Source organism: Oenanthe melanoleuca, chromosome 19 (assembly GCF_029582105.1).
Source record: "Oenanthe melanoleuca isolate GR-GAL-2019-014 chromosome 19, OMel1.0, whole genome shotgun sequence".
NCBI lineage: Eukaryota > Metazoa > Chordata > Aves > Passeriformes > Muscicapidae > Oenanthe > Oenanthe melanoleuca.
Genome location: NC_079352.1, coordinates 4961830 through 4983336, shown reverse-complemented (window position 1 = coordinate 4983336; position 21507 = coordinate 4961830). Strand labels below are relative to the sequence as shown.

Below are 21507 nucleotides of genomic sequence, written 5' to 3'. Positions count from 1 at the left end.
TGAGAAGTCTCATCCCTGTCTCAAAATAGCAGCACTGCCCCTGCTCTGCATGTTTTAACACCCTCAACTCCTTACTGTGCAAAAGAAGCTCTGAGCTGCAGAAGAGAGAGCTTTTATCTAGATTAAGGCTAAGGCCAAGCAGGGAAGAGGCCTCTGAGTTGCTCAGGACTGGCACCAGCTGCTGCTTGATGAGCTTTCTCTTCTCTTTGCTGAACCTTTTTGTGGCTTTGAGTTAATTTGTGCTGGGGCAAAAAAATAATCCCAGAGTGTCTGGTTGTGCCAGGGAGGGATTCTCAGTGAGGGGAGCTGCTAAAAGAGGCTCTGGGATGTGGGAAAGCTGTGAAATCATCTTTGTGGTGATGAGAGAGACCCTAAAAATGCTGCTCTGAAGAAGGGGTTGGAGCCTCTGCAAAGCCAAAGATCTGAGCCATGGCTGGATGACTGCTGAGGTTTTAATGACAATTTTACTCAAAACCCGAGTTTTAAATTAATTTCCCCCCCAGGCTCAGGGGAAAGGCTGAGCAGGAGGGTTTAAGCAGCTTTGCACAAACAGGATTTGGAGCAGCTCCTGATCAATAATCCCAGAGTTCACCCCTTGTGCTTAGCCCTGGGCTGGGCAGAGGTGATTTGGTTCTTTCGTTCCCCCCAAAAATGACATTTTGGTGATTTGGGTGTCTCTTTGGGAAGGGATCTGGGCTGGCAGTGCTTTTCCCAGGATTTGCTGGGTCTGGAGCTGCCCAGGAGCAGCAGTTTGGTCCCTGGGGCTGGATTAGGGAGTGGAGCAGGGATTGGGATGGAGGAGCCACAGCTGGAGGTGCTGGTGCTGCTTTTGGAGGCAGCAATTCCAACTGGGAATGCTGAAAAGGCAGGACAGGAGCAGCGAGCTGGGCTCGTGTCCTTGTGTCCCCAAAAGCCACCTCAGGGCACCCCAGAGGGGAATTAATCCCCAAGGGAAATTTGGGAGCACAAAGCCAGAGTGTGCAATCCCAGGAAAGGGATTTGGAGAAAGGGATTATGGAAAAGGGATCCTGGAACTGTGGTGCTGGAAAAGGAATCCTGGGAAAGGATCCTGGAAAAGGACCCTGGGAGAGGGATCCTGGAAAGGGATCTTGACCAAGGGGCTCTGGAAAAGGGATCTTGGAAAGGGATTTTGCCAGAGGGATCTGCCAAAGCACTCCCCAGGAGCAGGGCTGGTCCTGCTCCACTTTCCCAGAGATTCCCAGCTGCTCACATCCCATCCTGGGTCTGGGGCCAGCAGGGGATGCACAAAACTCCAGGAAAAATCCAAGGACACCCTTCCCAAAGCATCGATTCCCAACCCCACCCTGCACAAATTCCCCTCACCAGCCCTCCCTGTCCTTTTCCCTGCCAGAGCCTCCCTGGGCAGCCCAAAGCAAATCCCAAAGGAATTCCCAGGATCCCTTCATAGGATCCCTTTCCCAGGATCCTTTTTCCAGATCCCTTTCCAGGATCCTTTTCCACAATCCCTTTCCAGGATCCCTTTATAGGATCTCTTTTCCATCCTCCCTTTTTTGTGATCCCTTTTCCAGGTTCCCTTTCTAGGATCCCTTTTCCAAGATCCCTTTTTTATGATCCCTTTCCATGATCCTTTTATAGGATCTCTTTTCCAACATCCCTTTTTTATGGTTCCTTTCCCAGGTTCCCTTTCCCAGGATTCCTTTTCAGGATCCCTTTCCATGATCCCTTTTCCAGGACCACAGGCAAACCCCTCCACAGCTCATCCCTTTGGATTGAGGGAACACTTCTGGAATCTAACAAATATTTTTCTGCTCTTCTGATTGGATTAAATGACTAAACACTCCTTAGTGGTAAAAAAAAAAAAAAAAAAAAATCAAACAAACCCAACCAACCACCACTCCAAAACCTAAACCAAGAAACTCCCCCCATGAATTCTCTGGGAAATCAGTACAATCTTTGCTGGAATTCCAATTTTTAAAGGGAAAATCTTCATGAGGGAGTGTTGGAGGGACCCTCTTGTGCCTGCTGAGGGCAGTGGAGGAACAGGAGCTGCTGGTGGGTAAGGGGTAAATTCCTAATTTAGGAATTACATTGTTTTGCCATGAAAAATCCCAATTTCTGTCCGTGGCAGCAGAACTGCTTGGAATGGGACTTGGGTTTGTTTTAAATGTTAATTCTTTACTGCTAAAAATGCCTGTGCAGGTACAGCTGCTTCCTGCCACCAAAGGCATGAGGTGCAGCAAATTAATAATCAAGAAGGAAATTTTCCAGGTGGTGGTTTGGGGATTTTGGCAGCTCTGTCCCCTTGCCTGTGTCACTTTTCCCCTGGTACCCACGTGAGGATTTCCCTCCTCCCTGGCCCCTCTGTGACCCTGGCTGTGCTGAAATCAGATGCCAGAGCTCAGGACTCGATTGCAGCAAGATTTCTCTGCCTGCTCAGGTTCCCCCTTGCTTTGGGGATATTTTTTTCAATTCTTCTCCCTTTTCCAGCTGAGGCCAAATGCAGGGAATTAATTCAAAGGTGAACACAGGGAGATTTCATCCACTGCCAGGAGGAAACATTAATGCTCCCACCTGAGATTCTCTCATTTCTCCTTTGAAACACCTCTCATGAGATGTTTCTCATCATTTTATTGCCCCTTTAATCTGGAGTTTAGTTCATCTGCAATTACATCTCACTGCATTTCAACCCTGGCAGAGCCCAATTGAATCAAGCTTAGGAGGAGGATGGTTTTCTGTCCTTTTAAAATCCCATTTTTCAATTTGGCCTTTTCCCCCAGAGATTGCTGATCACTGCTCTCCTCCTGCTGCATTTGCTGGGGTCTTACAGTAAGGTTGATTTTTAAAATTTCTTTTTTGGAGGAAGAGATAAAAAAATCACATTAATTCCTTTAAATGCCATGCTGAAAGTAATATTTCCCTTAGTCTTTTTCACACAGGGAGCAGCACCAGCTTGGATCTGATGCTGATATTTAAAATTAATCCCACTTATTCCCTCCCTATCAACAAAAATTGGGAATTCCTGGGCTGCCCATCAAAGCAGGAAGGTTTGATGGGAAGCAGAGCTTGGCCCCAGCTCAGCCTCTGGTTTGAATCAGCTGCCAGAAACTTCCCCCAAAACCTGTGAGGAGGAATCCCTGAATCCCAGGGGGTTTTTGTGCTTGGGTGGTTCAGGTGCAGTGTGAGAGCTCCCAAATCCAGAAGTGATGGGAACCCCAAAAAATTCCCACTTGGGGAGGGCTCCAAGGGTAGATCCTCTCTGGAATATCCCAGATTGGATCATACTCAGCTGCAGTGGATTTTCCAGTTCAGGATGGGAGTCCTGGGGTCAGGATGGGGTTTTCTACCTTAGGAAAATGAAATTATTTCTGCTGTGAGGATCTGGGTAGGGGGATGAGCTGCAAGCACAGTGGGCTGGCAGGAGATTGGGATCTTCCAGCAAAACCAGGCAGCCCTTCCTGGAAGTGGGAATGAGTTTTACCTGAAAACAAAAATATTTATTACAGCTGTGCCAAGGGTTTTGGTGGGTACTCCCACCTGGGTCAGAGGGAAATCTCTGTTTTCAGGGATTTGCTGCCAGAATTCCATCAGGTTATTGGGGATGTCCCCTGGTTTCTGCACAATGGACTGAAAAGTTTTAATTTCTTTTTGTTGTGGAAGTGAGGACATTCTTAGATCTGGATTTTGTGGGAGAGGAGAAGCTGCTGGGTTTTGTGATCCCTGAAGTTGTTTCTCTTTAAGGACTTTTCTAACTCAATGCCAGATACCACAAAAGGCACAGTGGGGGTGAACAATAAAGAATAAACCCCTTAGATGAGCACCCTGAATTTGCAGCTGGCACACATCTGCACTGAGGGGAAATGCCCCTGGATGAGCATTTCAGTGCTCAGAGCCCCTGGGACAGCCTGCTTCCAGCACAGGAGGATTTTCCAGCTCTGGGTGGGCTGGGTTTGGATATCCTGAGCATGTTTGAAAATGGAGTGTGTGCAGGGAGGATTGGGCTGTGCTGGAGACCCTTGGGAAGGTGTAGAAGGGAAAAATGTTTTGGGATGGAGATTCCAGAAGGATGTGCACATCCTCCACCAGCAGTGCTGAGCCTGGGCTCCTCCTGCTGCCCTGGATGCTCCTGGTGCCTTCACATCCCTCAGGGAGAGCAGATCCAGCTCCTCCTCAGGGTGTTTGCTTTGCACTGGCAACAAATTCATGCCCCACACTCCTGCACTTTTTTTTAATTTATTTTTTTTTCCCCTGGCTTTATCCTGTGTGCTATAAGTAAGATCAGGAGCAGTGGGTGAACTCTCTGCCCTGCTGGCAGGAGGGCAAAGGTTGGGGTTTGTTTATTTATTTGCTCAGAGCTGTGGCTGCCCTGCAGAACCCCTCCTTGGGCAGGGCTGAGCTGCCCCTCCTGTGGGAGGGAGCAGGTTTGGGGTTCCAGAGCCCCATTCCTCGAGGGGATGGAGAGGTTCCTGGGGCATTCCTGCAGCCTGTGCTGCCAAAGCTGCCCCAGCCCACGGGGCTGCCATGAACAGCAAGTTTGAAAGAGGTTAAAAATGCACAAAATGGGGATGGGGATGGAGATGGGATTGGGATGGAGATAATGGGGATGGGATGGAGATGGAGATGGGGGTGGGGATGAGGATGGGATGGGATGGGATGGGATGGGATGGGATGGGATGGGATGGGATGGGATGGGATGGGATGGGATGGGATGGGATGGGATGGGATGGGATGGGATGGAGGGGATGGGATGGAGGGGATGGGATGGAGGGGATGGGATGGGGCACAGGCGGTGGCTTCCAGCAGGGCTGGCGGTGCGGGAGGGGAGCAGGGCAGGAGCAGCAGGCTCGGCGCTCAGGATGAAGTGCCAGCACCACCCGCAGGGGACAGCCAGGGGGGATCTCCCCCGCCTCGGGCGCACCCCTGACGAACCCAATCGCTGCAAATCCCGCGGGCGATGAGGCTGCAGCGGGATTCCCTCCCGGGGAACCCCGGCGGGGATGCCGCGCTCCCTGCCCGGCCCCATCGCAGCCCCCGGCCCGCGGCGAGGGAAGGACGGACGGACAGACGGACGGACGGACGAGCCCCGTCCTGCCGCGGCTTCCTCCGCAAGCCCTGCCTCGGAGCACGGTGCCCGCCCCCGGCCCTCCCCCGGCTCTGCCGCTCCGAGCGCCCCGAGCCCAGCCCAGCCCAGCCCAGCCCAGCCCGCTCTCCCTCCGGGGGAGCCCCCGGAGCGCAACAGGTGCCCCCAAGCCGCGGGCAGCGCCCCTGGCCCCGGGGGGAGCCCGGGGGACCCCCGACACCGGGAGGAGCTGCGCGGAGGAGCCGCCGCCGCTCGGCTGGGGAGAGCCCGGAGCTGCTCGGAGCTGCTCAGATCCGCTCGGATCTGCCCGGATCCGCTCAGATCTCCCCGGACCCGGCGGTTCTGCCTCTCCCGGCCGTGCAGCCGAGCGCAGGGGCCGAGCCGCGGCTCCTCCCGGCCGGGCGCTGCCGCCCCATCCATCCTCCGCCTGCGGGAGCGGAGCCGCCCCTTGGCCGGGCGCTGCTGAGCCCCATCCCGCACCCAGCGCATCCTCGGACCCTCCCGGATCCCTCTGTGCCCCGCAGCGCATCCTCGGACCCTCCCGGATCCCTCTGTGCCCCCCAGCTCATCCTCGGACCCTCCCGGATCCCTCTGTGCCCCCCAGCGCATCCTCGGACCCTCCCGGATCCTTCTGTGCCCCCCCAGCGCATCCTCGGACCCTCCCGGATCCCTCTGTGCCCCCCAGCTCATCCTCGGACTCTCCCGGATCCTTCTGTGCCCCCAGCTCATCCTCGGACTCTCCCGGATCCCTCTGTGCCCCCCAGCGCATCCTCGGACCCTCCCGGATCCTTCTGTGCCCCCCCAGCGCATCCTCGGACCCTCCCGGATCCCTCTGTGCCCCCCAGCGCATCCTCGGACCCTCCCGGATCCTTCTGTGCCCCCCCAGCGCATCCTCGGACCCTCCCGGATCCCTCTGTGCCCCCCAGCTCATCCTCGGACTCTCCCGGATCCCTCTGTGCCCCCCAGCTCATCCTCGGACCCCCCTTGTCCCCCCTGTCCCCTCTGTCCCCAGCCCCCGCATGCAGCCCTGCGGGAGCCGCTGGCCATGGGCACCAAGCAGACCAAGGGCTGCCAGCCGGAGAGCCCCCCGGGCCAGCCCCGCAAGAAGGTGGCCACCAGGGAACGGGGCGATTTCCTGGCTTCCCTGGTGGCCAAGTCCGGCGAGAAGTTGGGGAGGGGCGCTGGCCCCGGCTCGCCCCCGTACCACCGGCGGATCTGCATGATCCAGGACATGCTGCTGCTGCTCAGGCAGGGCAGGCAGGAGGAGGCCAGCGAGCTGCTGAAGAACCTGCGGCAGGTGAGGATGGGGATGGGGATGGGCGGGTTTCTCCAGGGGAAAAAGCAGTTTAAGAGCCGCTCGTGCTGCTTTCGAAATCCTGGTGGCAAAGAGGGGCCACGCTCCGCTTTTGGGGCGAAATTTTGGGGAAGTGGCTGAGGAGCCGCAGGGTGGTCAGGATGATGCCCCCGGGATGTGCTTTGCGAGGAAACGCTGCCGGCTGCGTTTTTCCTCCTTCCCCTCCTTGCTGGCTCTGGGATTTGCAGCCTGCTCAAGGTGCTTCCCACTCAACTTTCCAAAAAGTTTGGCGTTTCGAGCGGCTCCATGAAAGCGCCGAGGCAATTGGAGCTGGCAGCTTTGGAGAATCAGCTCTTTTCTTGCTGGCTCAGAAGTACCCAGAGTTGGCAGCGTTGCTTTTTTTTTTTTTTTTTTTTTTTTTTTTTTTAATGCACATTCGCCTGGTGGAGTTTTGCTGGTGTTGATCGAGGCTCTGGGGGAGTGGGGAGTTTATTGTAGGGAGCCCGAGACCTTTTGCCTTGAAAAAATCTGTTTGAGCTGGGCATTAGCTGGGAAGCAACAGGACGGAAAGTGGCTGTGAGCAAACAGAAAAGCAAATTAGCATTTAATCTTTCCTGCTGATAGGTGCTGATAAAAACACCCGAGTGCTGGGCGTTTTCAAGGCTCTGGGGTGCTCAGGAGCAGCGAAACCTCAAACAAACTAAAACAAACCTAAAGCAAACCTAAATCCATCTTCCAGCTCGGGTTTTCTCCCTCAGCTGCTCGGGGTAACCAGTTTTGCCACTCAGATCTCTGCTGGCCATGGGAGCTGCTTTCCTGCCCTATAGTCTGTGCATGGGACTGGTCCAGTCTGGTTTTCCTTTGGGATTTTGTGTTTGGGGTTTGCTGTTAGCATTGTTTTGCTGTTAGCATTTTTTTGCTGTTAGCATTTTTTTGCTGTTAGCATTTTTTTGCTGTTAGTATTTCACCCCATGGATGTGTTGTCTGGGGAATGTCCATGCCCCATTCATCTCAATTCCCTTTTTCCCTCTGCCCTGCAGGTTTAGGATTGCTTATCTTTAGAGCTGAGAAATCTGAACTCTTTCATATAATTTCTATTTTTTGTGGAAAACTCTCCCCACTTTCAACTTTGGGATAAAATACTTTTCCTGATGTGACTGTGCTGCTCTCTGGGGGTTGAGGGTAGAATTCCCTGGGACAGTGACCTCTCCATTTGGGATCTGTGTGGCCGTGGGGGTTGAGCTGGGCAGCAGATCAGAGCCCAAATGTTGCACCCTCTCAGCCACGCCAAATCCTTATCGTTGTTGCAGCCCATTGGAGCTGGCAGAAGGGCAGGTGCTAATTTTAGAGGGTGTTTATCTCAAACACCTCCCCAAAAAAATAAACCTTGGGGCCTGCAAAGTGCCAGGAATCACTCTCAAGTTCTCCCTGGCTCCAGGCTGGTTTTTCTCAGCCATGCTCAGGTCTGTCCTCACTCTCAGTGCAGAGGGGGGGAGCTGGGATGTGTCACTGTGGATGCCCAGATGACAAACCTGAGCACGGGGGTACCCTCTCATCTCACTGGAAATTGGGGAAAAAAAGCTAAAAATTAATCTTAAACTGCTGGGGGAAGCAAGGAACCTGTTACAGTCAGGTGCATCTGTGGCAGAGAGTCTCTGATAAAATATATCTTAGAGTGTCACAATAGAGAACACTTTGTCCTAGATACTATAATAGACTCCAAGCAGGTTTTTAACGAGGTGATATGAATCCCTGCCTCCAGGGAGGGAATGTGGGATGTCCCACTGAACAAATCCTGCCTGCTCTGGGGTTTTCCAGCAGCTGGGTTTTGGGAGGAGATGCTTTAGGAGGGCATTGGTGGCTCCAAGGGACACTTGGGCTGTTCCCACTCCAGCAGGAACCTTCCAGAGCTGAGCTCTTGGAGTGTCTCAGGCTGGAAATGAGGATTTGGGGACAGGGATGAGCTTGGCCCTGTGGAAAGGGGTGGGTGGATGAGCGTGGAGGGGCAGAGACTTTTCCCTGAGCCATTTTTAGGGTGGCTGCTCCCTGTAGTTGCTGTTGTGTGATGCTGCTGCTGTAAAACTGGGCATTTTCCAGCAAAACTGGGCTTTTCCCAGCAAACCCAGTGACCTGGTGCCCAGCTCTCAGCAGAGATTTTTTAAATCCCAGGCATTTAGGTCACTGGGAGCCTTTCCACTGACTCCAGCAGGCTTTGAAGCCAGCCCAGCGTGCTGGTGAGAGGTGGGTGACAGCATCCCTGCCTTTGGACAGCCTCCAGAATTTTATTTCTTTTTTTTTTTTTAGCAGGATGAGTGCATGGCCAGAGCTGAAAATCTCTGTTTTTCAGGTCTCTGTGCTGCCCTACTCACCCACTGCAGGGCAAGGTTTGGGAGGGGGTTTTTTATTCTCCCACAAAAGGTGTGTTTGATAATCATTGATAATCAGGGCAGGGCTGCAATCCTGTATTTGAAACCTGCTCTGCCCTTCCAGCCCTGCCACTGGCACCAGTGTCCACTGTGGCCTTTGCATTCCACCCATTCATTTAGGATTTATCCATCCTTCTCCCTCCCCTGATGTGAGAGTGATGCTGTTTTCCTTACAGGCTCCTGTAAGGATTAATTTGTATTTCTGCGAATGCCTGGAGGTTGCAGACATGAAATACTGAGATACAAAGTGATTTTTTTGTTGTTGTTTAAAAATACAAAGAAGAGCAGACAGACTTTGCTTGCTCAGGGAGGTCAGCAGTGGAGGTGTGGAGGCAATTTGATCCCACTGCCTGCCCCCAAAATAACACTCCTGTTATTCCTGCTGCCAGCAGCCATTCCAGAGGGTCTGTGCTCCTCTGGCACAGCCAGACTAATTTAACATCGAGCTCCTGACACACAGAATGCTCATTTCTTTTTCCTTCTTTCTGCTCTGGACCCCAAACCCCACACTGCAAAATTCAAATCCCCCAAATCCCACCAAGTGCCTGCTGCTCTCCTTGGCTGAGGTGTTTTCCTTCACAGTTCTTTTGGCATAAATGCAGTGGAAAGGCACTGAAATAATGAACATTTGACTTAAGCTGCTGGTTGGGGCTGCCAGAGGCTTGCTAGTGACCTGGAGGGAGCTGCTGGCCTTCCATGGAGTAATTCCTGCATGGAATAACTTGGAATTTATCTGCCATGAAGTGACTTGCTGGGCAGCATCTCCTCTGCTTTTCCAGCCCTGCTGCAGGGAGAGGTGAAAAATGAATTAATTCAGGGTGCCCAGCACTTGGGATATGAAAATCCACTCTCAGACCCCTCACTCCACCCAGGTGGATGAATTCCAGCTCCACTCTCCCAGTACCACCAGTTGTAGATCAGGCTAGGATTTCATGTTATAGAGTGGCACTTTTTCTTTTTACCCCTTTTTTCTCCCCCACACTCTCGAGTTTCAGTGGTTAAGGCAGCCAGGCGCTGTCAGAATATTAAATTCTGGGAGTGTCTCTCCTGCTGGGGAGAGGATTTGTAAAACAAAGCATGTTTTCCTCCTCCCTGCTGCCAAAAGGATCACTTTTCCCCAGCGAGATGGGGAAGAGCTCCCCAGCACATTACGTTGCACTCAAGGAATTTGCCATTGCTTTGGAGCTTTTTCTGCTGCTCTGCTCTGGAGAGAGGGGAGGAGGAGGAACCCAGACCTGAGCATTATCTGCACGGGGCAGGTGAGCAGCAGCTCCAGGAATTAAATGGGGGAAGGGGGAACAGAGAGCAAAGTGTGGCAATAAATGCCTGAGGAGCCAAAATCCAAGGTCTGAGGTGTGGCAGGGTGGATTCCCTGCTGTGCCAGCCTGGGGTGGGCAAACACACCACCAAAAAAATCCCTTTTGCAGGAAAACAAGCAGAGCTTTGGTGCTCTGTGCCCACCCAAGCCTCTAGACCCCCTCCTGGCTGGGATCCCTGAGTTTATCCCAAAATATCCCCTGGGGTGGGGGCACTGTGCCCCTGCCCCATCCCAGGCTGGATTTCCCAGCCAGAGGTTGTGGGGGAGCAAAACATGACCTGAGCAGCCTGGGAATTGTGGCACAGGGATGTTTTATTCATTAATGCCGAATATCTTCATTGTAATTGGTGGGGGTAGTAAAACACCAAAAAAAAATTTAAAATGCTGATGGACACAGCTCCCTCCTTGAGACACAGAGCAGAGAAAAAATTAAAAAGACTTGAAAAGAGTGGCTGGGCTCTGTGCTTGCTTGTGGAGCAGCATTCCCACGGAATTCCCATGGAATTCCCATGGAGGAGCTCAGCACTGCTGGATTAAATCTGGCCCCTTCTCCTGCCTGCTCAGGGCAGCTGAGGCACCAGACTGAGCCAGCCTGGGCTCCCTGGGCTGCTCCCTCTGCTGCCAGCAGAGCACAGGGATGGGGAATTTTGCAGGATTTGGGATGGATTTTCCCCAGTGGGAGCTGCTGGGGCTGGAGCCCTGCCCTGGCCCTGCAGCTGGAAGTTGGGTAACCCTGCCCTGGCTTGGGGTGAACACTCATTTCCTCTGCCTCAAGCTGCTGATGAAACCCCACCAGTGCTCCCCACAATTTAACCCTTGGGCTGCTGGAGGCATTGACAACAGGTATCTCTGACAGTGGTGGGGTGTTTCCTGCCCCAAAAACAGTTTCTGGTGTTCCCTCTGTGCTCCAAACCCTCTCAAGCATCTTTGCTTCCCATCCTTCTGCTCCTTTTCCATCCCATTTTGCAGGTGGATGTGTCCTGTGCCTGCTTGTCCAGGCCCAGGATTGGATTTAATGATGATTTAGTGATTTAGTGATTTAATGATTTAATGATTTAGTAATTTAATGATTTAATGGTTTAATGGAACCCCTGGAAGGTGGCTGCTGCTGCTCCTGGGGGAAATGTATTTTTGGGGGGATGTGATATAAAACAGGGGTTGGGCTGTGCACTGTGGGCACCTGGAGCAGAAATCTCCAGGCTGGCAGAAGTTAATGCTTGTTCCACCTCTCTTTTTTTTCTCTCTTTTCCTTTTTATCTATTTCATCCTGTGAGGATTTCTGTGTCCCTGGCAGTGGGTGTGAGCTGTGTGGGCAGAGCCCTCCTGCACATCCCAGGCTGTGCTCTGTGCAGCTCTGGGCACCTGAAATTCAGTGTACTGCAGCTCCAGTGTTGGGGGATTTGTTGCTCTCTCAGCTAAGGGAGGTGGTTATTTATTAATATTCATTTCATTCTCCTACAAGCAATGTGGAATTCTTTTTTTTTAGTATTCAACATCTTCAGGTCCTGGCCAGATGCCTGATATGATTTAATGCCTGATTCCATTTCTCTTTCTGTGTGTGTGCCTCAACCTCCTTCTCTTTCAAATTTTGGACAAAAGATCATTGCATGGTAAATTTAATCTTGCCTGAAAGGAAAAGCAAATTGTCCTTCCCATTCCTCTCCAGGCTGAAGGTTTTAGCTCCAATTACTCCTGGCTCTGACCTTGCTGCTTGGAGCTTTCCAGCATCCTCAGATCTTTCCAAGACTCTTCATCTTTCAGATTTTGTGTCTGTCAAAGTCAGGGCACACAGTTTCTTTGGGTTCACTCACTAGTTTCATCTTTTCCCATTGGAAGCACAGCTGAGCAAACATAAAATGACAATCAGTTTTTTTAAGTTTCAGATAACTACCTCAAGTCTGGTTTCCCTTCTAACTTTTTAATTATTTCTATCTATCCATTTGCTTTTTTTCATTAATTCTGGTAAACATCTTTTTTTTTTTTTTTTTTTTTTTTTTTTTTTTTTTTTTTTTTTTTTTTTTTTTGTGGTTAGGATTTTTTTTGGGGGGGGTTGATTCTATAAGAAAGAGGATGTTTTCCTGTTTGGTTGTAAAAAAGCTGCTTCTGCTTGGTGTAATTGGATACTTCCTTTTCTGAGGAGGGAGCCTGGTGTATCTGGGGACATTTATTTAGGCAGCTGTGCAGCTGAGGAATTTTGTGTGTTTTTATTCTGGTGGGAAATGGTGAATTTGGGGTTTACAGGCTTGATTGATTGATCCTTTTGTATTTCTGACTCGAGTTACAGGGAAATGAAAGCAAGTTGAAAGAGCAGAAAAGTGGTTTTTAATGTTTTTTGATCAGTTAATAAACTCAAAAATGTGCTGGATAAGAGAGCAGACAAAGTAAATGTCTGAAGGCAGATTTTGCATTTAAGACTGGTTGATTCATTAAGTGGAGTATTAATTGTGCATCATTAATTCCACTTCTGGCCACCATAATTACAGATCTGTGTCTCTCAGGTTGAAGTTTTACATGCAGGTTGGAAAATGTGCATTTCTGCTTTGTACTCCTGACTTTTTCACTGACTTACTGAAATGTAAGCAGGACTCAGTGAATTAGAGTAATTGAAGTTGGAAAGGACCATGAAGATCATGGATTCAGACATTTGAATTAAATGAAATTCAGGTGTTTTCTTTGTCCTTGTGAGAGAACCAAACTCTCCCCAAAGCTCTGTTTGCACTTCACTCTTTTCTGGTTGTTTTTATCACTGACTTCCCTAAAATCATTGGCAGCCATGTCCTGCCTACCTGGGCTAACAGGAGTTGTTTAAAATTAAATAAACTTTCAATTTTAAAATGAAAAAACCACCTTAAATTGCTGGTTTGAAATCTGGGTGGTTAAAAGTAAATTTATTTCATGTTTAAAGCTGTTTATATAGAGCAGCATGGACTGAATTTTAATGGCACTGAATTGAATCCTGGGGCAGCCCAGATCATTAATTGTTCCAAGTTTGGGCATTTCCTGGTGCTTTGATGAGCCCAAATCATTTATTTTTGGGTTTCTCTGGAGACACTGAGCCAGCTTCGTGGATCCCACCTCCAGTTTGGAACATCCAAATTCCCTGGTGCCAGACAGGGGAGTTGCTGTGAAAGCTTTCAATGAAGATTTTACCTCCTTCAAATCACAAATCCCAAGTCCCAGCCCTGCTCTTCCTGATGGTTAAAAATCTGATGGTGCAAATAAAAGCACACAAGTATGTTAAAACACAGGAAAGGCTTCACTTCTTCCCTTAATCCCCAAAAGTGGCTTTTCCTTGTTGGTATAAATCAGGTTTTCAGTTCCCTGTGGTGTACAGCACATCCCTAATGGAGTCTCAGGGTGGGAAATGGGAAACTTTTGAGCCACCCTTCCAAAAATGAGGATAATTTCCCTGTGCTGATGGTCTCATCCATTCCCTTCCCCATTTTTCTGCGGGTGTTTCGAGAGGAAATTCTCCTTTTTGGAGTTCCCTCCCTCCAGCAGCCAAAATCCCTGTTGGATGTGTGAGTGCCATTGCCAGGCTGCTCAGGGATCCCAGATGGGCTGTGTGTGCTGGATTTGCAGGGGAATCCACCCTGGTGATTGCAGTGTGCAGCTCTTCCTGCTGAGTTTTTTTGCTTTTCCTCTTCTCTTTGGGTGAGAGGTGGAACTCTTCACCAGGTACCCCAAAAACACAGAGGCTGCCAGGGTTCCAGGCTGACAGAGGGGAGGTTCAGGTGGGATTTTGGGGAGGAACTGTTCCCTGGCCCAGGTTTTCCAGAGCAGCTGTGAGTCCCTGGATCCCTGGCAGTGCCCAAGGCCAGGTTGGAGCATCCTGGTTTATGGGAGGTGTCCCTGCCATGGCAGAGTGGGAATGAGAAGAGCTCTAAGGTCCCTTCCCACCAAACCAGTCTTTGCACAGATTAGTGGATTGGGGCAGGGGAAATGTGCACATCTGCTCTCTGACATCTCCTTTTCCAGTATAAACCCCAGTCCTTTCCATGGCATTCCTCTCTCCTGCCTTGCTGCTTTCGGTGCCAGCAACCCCAAGAGCTGCCAAAACTCCAGGTCCTGCTGGATTTTAGAGTGTGTGCATCCAGGTTCTGCTGGATTTTTGGTGTGTGCATCCAGGTCTTGCTGGATTTTAGGGTGTGTGCATCCAGGTTCTGCTGGATTTTTGGTGTGTGCATCCAGGTTCTGCTGGATTTTTGGTGTGTGCATCCAAGTTTTGCTGGATTTTTGGTGTGTACATCCAGGTCTTGCTGGATTTTAGGATGTGTGCATCCAGGTTCTGCTGGATTTTAGGGTGTGTGCATCCAGGTTCTGCTGGATTTTTGGTGTGTGCATCCAGGTTTTGCTGGATTTTTGGTGTGTGCATCCCTGTGAATGCCCTGGGTGCTCTGTGAACATCAGGGGCTGTGGGTGTGTGACATCCAGCACAGCCCTGCTCCCACCTGGGGACCAGCTGCTGGAGCTCTACCACTTCCAGGCAGGAATTCCTGGCATTTCTTGGCAGGGGAAGAATGTCCCAGAGCTGATTTCCAGCCCCTGGCACTGGCCATGCAGTGGGAGGCAGAACTGTGGAGCAGGAACAGCTCTGCTGCTTTTCCTGAGCTCTCCATGCTTGATTTTCCCTCTGCTTTCCTTCCCACCCCAGAGGAGGATGGAGAACCAGGTGACAGGGCCAGCCTTGCACCAGTGCAAGTTTTGGCCCTGATAAACTTCTCCTTTTTTTGGATGTAAAGCAGTTCTCAGATGAGATGAACTCCCTGAAATGTGATGAGGAATCTCTGCTTGGGGTGCTTTCATCTCTTTCCCATCAGCTGCTGTTCTCCACCAACACAAAGAAAATAAATCAGCCAAACTCTTCTCCTGAAAGAAAATAAATCAGCCAAACTCTTCTCCTGAAATATATATAATTTTAAAAAGGCCTTTTAATGTTGCTGCATCGTGTAAATCAAGTTTATTTTCCACAAGGACTCGTGTTTGCTTGTGTGCCCTCCCTGTGGAGGAGGGCAGAACCACAGGAGCCTGGAGAATTCCCAAAGGCAGGAATGCAGTGCCATTCCCACAGCTGAGCTCATTCCAGTGACTGCAGGAGGGTGGGAATGACATTGTGCAAAATCCAGCTCTGCTCCATCCCAGAGAAATGGAATCCCCATCCCTGGAGGGGTTTTTGGGATGTGTGGGTGTGGGGACATGGTTTAGTGGTCACACTTGAGTTCTCCACCCAAAATAATTCCGGGATTCTTTACCAGGGAGAAGCTTCTCCTCATTTTTCAGAGGGAGTGGAGGAGCAGAAGGGCTGAGCATCCCTGTGGCAGAGGGGAAGGGAAGCAGGGAATTCCCAAGAACAGGGATGAAGTGCACAGAAGTGGCAGGGCCAGAGTGGGGCTCTGAGCAGCTGCTCCTTATCTCCTCCTGAGCAGGCACATCAGGGAAGATAAAGCAAAAAGGGAAAAGATAACACAGATTGAGTCAGCCTGGCTCTCAGAGCCAGCTCTTTCCAACCTATTTACTTGTCAGGGCTGATTTTGGATGAGAAAACCAGCGGTTTTTATTTCCTGAATCTTTCTCCAGGCAGGAATTTCTGGCATTTCTTGGCACAGGAAGAAGTCCCAAGGTGGGTTGGTGTCACTTGGTGCTGAATGTCACCCCATGGCTCCCCCACATCTGGTGTGTGTGCCTCACCCACCACACACCAGCAGCTTTAAAACCAGCTCAGAGCCTGGATTAGTCATGTTTTAATGATATTGGAATCAGCTGCTTGTGGCTGTGTGAGGAATTCCAGCCCAGGGCTGTGGATGTCTCTGGGAGAGGAGCAGGGAAGGGGAGGCTCAGCACAGTGAGCTCGTCCTCCTGCTCAGGGTCTGGGGATTATTCAGCCCCGTGGTTGTAGCTGGGAAATGAGATTAAGGACTTGCTGCTGTGTCCTGAACGTTTCTGGGGTTCTTCTTCCTCTGCTGTAAACTTCAGGAGGTGTAAATATACCAGCTCTGGCTATTTTGGAGTTGGAAAATCAATATTATGGGAGTAGGAGCTGCAAGGCACAGACTCTGTTCTGGCACCTGGGGGAATATCCTGTGGCCACAGCATTCCATGGGATCCGTGGGTGCTCCCAGGAGGGCTCAGCCTGTCTGGGGAAGCAGGAGGGATTAGCAGGGTGCTGTGTTACCCACGGCATCCCAGAGCTCTGCTCTGCCTGGGGACACTGCCTGGGGGGTGTCACCTTGCAGGGAGTGAAGGGAACATCCCAGGGCATGGAGACGTGGATGCCTTGCTGATATCCCTGCTCCCTGCCTCGTTCCTGGGTGAATTTTGGTCTCACCCCAATGGTCAGGGTTGGGTGGAAGGAAACTCCTCATCCAGGCTGGGAGCTGTGAGAAGGAAAACCTGAGAGGGAAAAGCCTGAGAAGGAAAAGCCTGAGAAGGAAAAATCTGAGAATGAAAAGCCTGAGAAGGAAAAGCCTGAGAGGGAAAAGCCTGAGAGGGAAGAGCCTGAGAAGGAAGAGCCTGAGAAGGAAAAATCTGAGAAGGAAAAATCTGAGAATGAAAAGCCTGAGAAGGAAGAGCCTGAGAAGGAAAAATCTGAGAAGGAAAAATCTGAGAATGAAAAGCCTGAGAAGGAAGAGCCTGAGAAGGAAAAATCTGAGAAGGAAAAATCTGAGAGGGAAAAATCTGAGAGGGAAAAGCCTGAGAGGGAAAAGCCTGAGAAGGAAAAGCCTGAGAAGGAAAAGCCTGAGAAGGAAAAGCCTGAGAAGGAAGAGCCTGCCCTGCACTCTGCACAGCAGCTGTGACTCAGCAGCAGGAGCAGCAGCTCTGCCATGGATCCAAAGTGAGCTCCAGGTTTTCACCACCCAGCTGTGGCTCTGTCCCATCCCTGGGGCCACAGATCCATCCCAGGCTCCTGGCAGGAGCTCCCTGTGCTTTGTGCCTCATCCTCCCCAGCTCCTCTGGCATCTCTGCTGGGAGATGGAACCTCACCAGCAGCAACTGGATGGTCTGACTGCCAAACAGAGCAGAAACCTTCGGATTTTGGGGGTGTTGATGCCTTTTATTGCTGAGAACAGGCTGTGACACTGCCTGTCCCAGCAGGAGGGATGTTCCTGCTTCTTGCCTGTGGGTTTGGGGGTGCAGGGAGCACCCCTTTCCCTCCCAGCCAGGGCACAGCAGAGAAGCTGCTTATTCCCTGTGTCTGCTGGTTATTCCCTGTGTCTGCTGGTTATTCCCTGTGTCTGCTGATTATTCCCTGTGTCTGCTGGTTATTCCCTGTGTCTGCTGGTTATTCCCTGGGTCTGCTGGTTATTCCCTGGGTCTGCTGGTTATTCTCTGTGTCTGCTGATTATTCCCTGTGTCTGCTGGTTATTCCCTGTGTCTGCTGGTTATTCCCTGGGTCTGCTGGTTATTCCCTGGGTCTGCTGGTTATTCTCTGTGTCTGCTGATTATTCCCTGTGTCTGCTGGTTATTCTCTGTGTCTGCTGGTTATTCCCTGTGTCTGCTGGTTATTCTCTGTGTCTGCTGCTTATTCCCTGTGTCTGCTGCTTATTCCCTGTGTCTGCTGCTTATTCCCTGTGTCTGCTGGTTATTCTCTGTGTCTGCTGGTTATTCCCTGTGTCTGCTGGTTATTCCCTGTGTCTGCTGGTTATTCCCTGAGTCTGCTGCTTATTCCCTGTGTCTGCTCACCCCAGTGAAGCCTGGGCTGGATTCCCCCTCCCAGCCAAGCACAGAGGCTCTCAGGCACTTTTGGGTTAATCTGTCACATCTCTGGGGCTCAGCAGCTGCACCACCACCCTTCTGGAGCCTGGTGTGTGGTGAGATCAAGAGGATTTTAATGGCACTTACTGGAATTGTTTGCTGGCTCTGGAGGCAGAGCCCAGCCTGTGTCCCCTGGGATCTCATTCCCTGGTTTTGTGCACAATGCTCCTCTCACTGCATCTCACCCTGGGGTGTCCCAGCCCTTCCCTGGCTGGGGGAAAGAAGTTTTGCTCGACAAAAACCTGTGTGAGGAGCTCTGCTGCTCCAGCCCCTTTGGCTCCAGCGGGATTTAAACATGTGCTTGTATTTAATCAGGTATTTAAGTGGTTTTCTGACTTGGCAAGGCTGAGAGGAGATATCCCAGAGGAGGAGGGCAGAGCTGAAGGCAGCAGGGTGAATTTGGGGCTGGGTTTAACTTTTTGTGACTTAGTTTCTCCTTTTCTTCAGGGGAGACTCTGCAGGGAGATATGAGGCACCAGAAGAGGTTTGGAACAGGAATTGGGATCAGTGTTGGTCAGTAAATAAACCTGAGCTGGAGTGGAGGGCACAGCAAAGGTCCTGCCAGGATTCCAGAGCTGGCTCCTCACCCAGGGTGACACCAGAGGGGCTGAGAAAGGATTTTAATGGAATCACCTCCCCTCAACATTTGAAAAGCTGCTTGGGGAACTCCCAGCTCTTTGTGGGGCTTCATGGAGTGGCTGGAAGATTTTCCCTTGCCCCTGAGCAGGGTGGTTTCCCCACCCCAATCTGATTTTCTGGCTGGGATTGCTCTGGAATTTGCCTCCACACAACCACCCAGCATCACAGCACTGATGTTATTATGCAAAGTGTGGATTATTTAACCACAGAAGTTTGTTTGGTTTTTTTTTTTTATGTATTGATTTGCTGCTGCTTTGAATCCAATTACAGGAATTTGCTTTATTAATGGACTTTGTCCATGCTGGAGATTAACTGGGGATGCTGGATTTGCAGATGAAAGAACTGGAATTCATGTTGTCCATATTAATTACTTGGGTGATGCTGGATTCCTTGGGGAAACCTTCATTTTTTATTCCACTCCTGTTGCTTTGTCTTAATTCAGAAAACGAGTTTGGTGCTGTGGGATTGGGGTTTTTCCTCCTTTGCTGGAATTCCCTTTGCACAGTTGGGAAGGTACTGAGTGGTTTCATGGAATAAGCTGTTCCTGAGGATTAATTTTAATGCAAAAGAAGGTCAGGGAGCTTTTATTTCAATGTTTTGTTCAATCCTACTTCCTCCTCTTTTGCTTTGAGCTGAAATCTCTCTGTATCTTGTTCCTTCTAAATCTTCACCTTGCAAAATCTCCTAATTCCTGCAGTGACACTCAGATTTTTGTGCTGAGTAATTCCACTCTCCTTGCTGGTAAAAAAGCAGGGATATACCTGGATTTTGGTACATGCAGGTATTGCTATTGATCCAAACCCATTTTCTCCCTGTGCTCCTCCCACCCAGACTCCTGCAATGGTGTAAATGGCCCAAAAAATAAAGACTTGGCAGGATTTTATGGGAGTCAGCTGCAATTTGTTCACTTAAATTATCTTTTTGTCATGCTCACATTATTCCACAGCAGCCAGTTTGGAGAGTTAATTGAATATTTGTGTCTCTCAAAGATGCCTTCAATTACTTCCCTTGAATAACTCTGGGAGAGAGCTGTGAGGAGGAATCACTGATGCTTATTTTCTGTATCAGAAATATCTGAGCTTTTATTCCAGCACCTATTTAAGGATGCCAAAACATTCCTGCAGCCTCCCACCCCGAAATTCCATCCTTTTGAAGCAGAGTTGAGCATCCATTGAGTGTGAACAATGCATCCCTCCATGGCTAATGCAATAATAATCAGCTCAGGGCTTGGGAGTGGGAGCAGCTTTTTGCCAGCAGTTCTTGGGTTGCAGCCTCTCATTGTGTGTGCAGGGCTGGATTGATTTCTGCTGGTTCCAGGAGGCTCCAGGTGAGACAGGAACATCATTATTGCTGCTGGGGGATGGTGTGGGGGTGTTTCCCAGAGCTGGGCACCAAAACAAAACCCCTGGAGAGCGTTGGGCAATCCCCCAAAATGATCAACTTTAATTATCAGTTTTTATAACCATCATTGGACTGCAACTGCTCTGCTGGCTGAGGAGTGCAAGGTTGGGGGGGGGAATCAAAAGCAACATTTTGGAGTGGATAAAAAAGCAAATGTGTTGTTTCAAGTGAGATTTGTGATTCCTGGGATTGTCTGCTCCTGGGAGCAGGGTGGGCTCAGAGAGGCTTTTCACCCTGGTACATCAGGAGAGCCATGCTGGCTGCTCCTGGAGCCTCTCATGGACAGTAAATCCTGGCTCCTTCCTCAGCAGAGCCTGGCAGCTCTGCAGTGCTGTGCTCACGGTGAAGGGAGGTGAGAGGTGAGGGGTCCTCTACTGCTGAATCTCTTCCCCTTTCCTGCAAGGATCCCACTTCTGCTTTTCTCTTTTGTTCCTGTAAATACTTATTTTAGAGTTGTTTGTGGATTTACTGCCTGTGAGGGCAGGGTTTGAGAGCACAAATAAAACTCTGGAGTGGCCATCAGGCATCTCCTGTCACCTTCCAACACAAGACTTGTCTGAGCCTCAGGTCACCTCCAAAAAAACCCGTGGGGTGCTGAAGCAAATCACAAAAATCTAACTAATGTGGATGGGTGTCAGCTGCAGAACAGATGGGGCTGCTTTTGGCTGGGAGAGGGGGCACAAAACCCACACAGAGCTCGTGCTGGAAAACAAAGGGGAGAGCAGCACCAGTGGGATTTTCCTGCTCCAGTTGAGACACTGAATGTCTAGGATCAGCTAATTAGAGGGGCTTTTCCTGCCAGGTGACTGAGACAGGAGCTCAGACAGGGCTGAGTCAGTGCAGCTGTCTCAGAGCAGGATGAATCAGCCTCCTCATCCCAGCTGACAGCTCAGGTGGCAGCTCTGCCTCCTTCCCTGGCAGCAGATAATGGGCAGCCTGTCCTCCAAGTCCATCTTCCAGCAGAGATCTAGGAGGCTTTAGCAAGTGAAAATGAGTATTTTATTTTTTATTTATTTTTTTAGTTGGGAGCTGGCTGCACAATGTGGTGGAGGCTGGGGCAGGAGTTCCCTCTGCAGCCCTGAGAGCTGCAGGTCACAGGGCAAAAGGGATGATAAACTGAGTTCTGCTGGTTTGGGTGCTCCAGGCAGCACCTGGGATGCTCCAAGAAGCTCTTTGGGCAGGATGGAGATGGCAGGTTGATTAAACTGGCAGTATTTTCATGGAATGCTCACTGCAGAGCCGTGGAGGGGAGCCCCAGCAGCCAGGCTGGAGTTAACAGGGTGGGTGTCCTGTGGTGCAGGAACCTTTTCTTGGGGTTTTATCCAGGGAATGCCAGGGGCAGAGTGACCCCCCAGCTGTGCTTTGCCCAAATCCTCCTTAGACCTGCAGCTTTTTCTGCCTCTTCCCTCTGCAGGAGGAAATCTTGGTGGCATCACTGTCCTTGGGTGAGCCTCAGGTGCCTCTGGGCTGAGCCTGGCTGTCACCCAGCAGTCTGGGAGCAGCAGGGACAGGGGACAAAGCCACCAGGGCCATCTGCTGCAGCTCTGCATGGCCAGCAGGAGCCTGGCTGGGATGGAAGAGCAGGATGTGAGCAGCTGCTGCTGCCTTGGGAGGGATG

General features: G+C 50.7%; 1 protein-coding gene across 1 annotated transcript in view; it reads left to right on the top strand.

Annotated features, from left to right (window-relative positions):
* Window positions 1-6068: 6068 nt before the first annotated feature.
* The window catches only part of LRRC75A (leucine rich repeat containing 75A), a 48396-nt gene continuing 32957 nt past the window's right edge, over window positions 6069-21507 (top strand). The window contains exon 1 of the mRNA XM_056506789.1: window positions 6069-6356. Coding sequence (XP_056362764.1) covers window positions 6105-6356 — 252 coding nt within the window. The 5' untranslated portion in view covers window positions 6069-6104. The remainder of the gene's footprint in view (window positions 6357-21507) is intronic.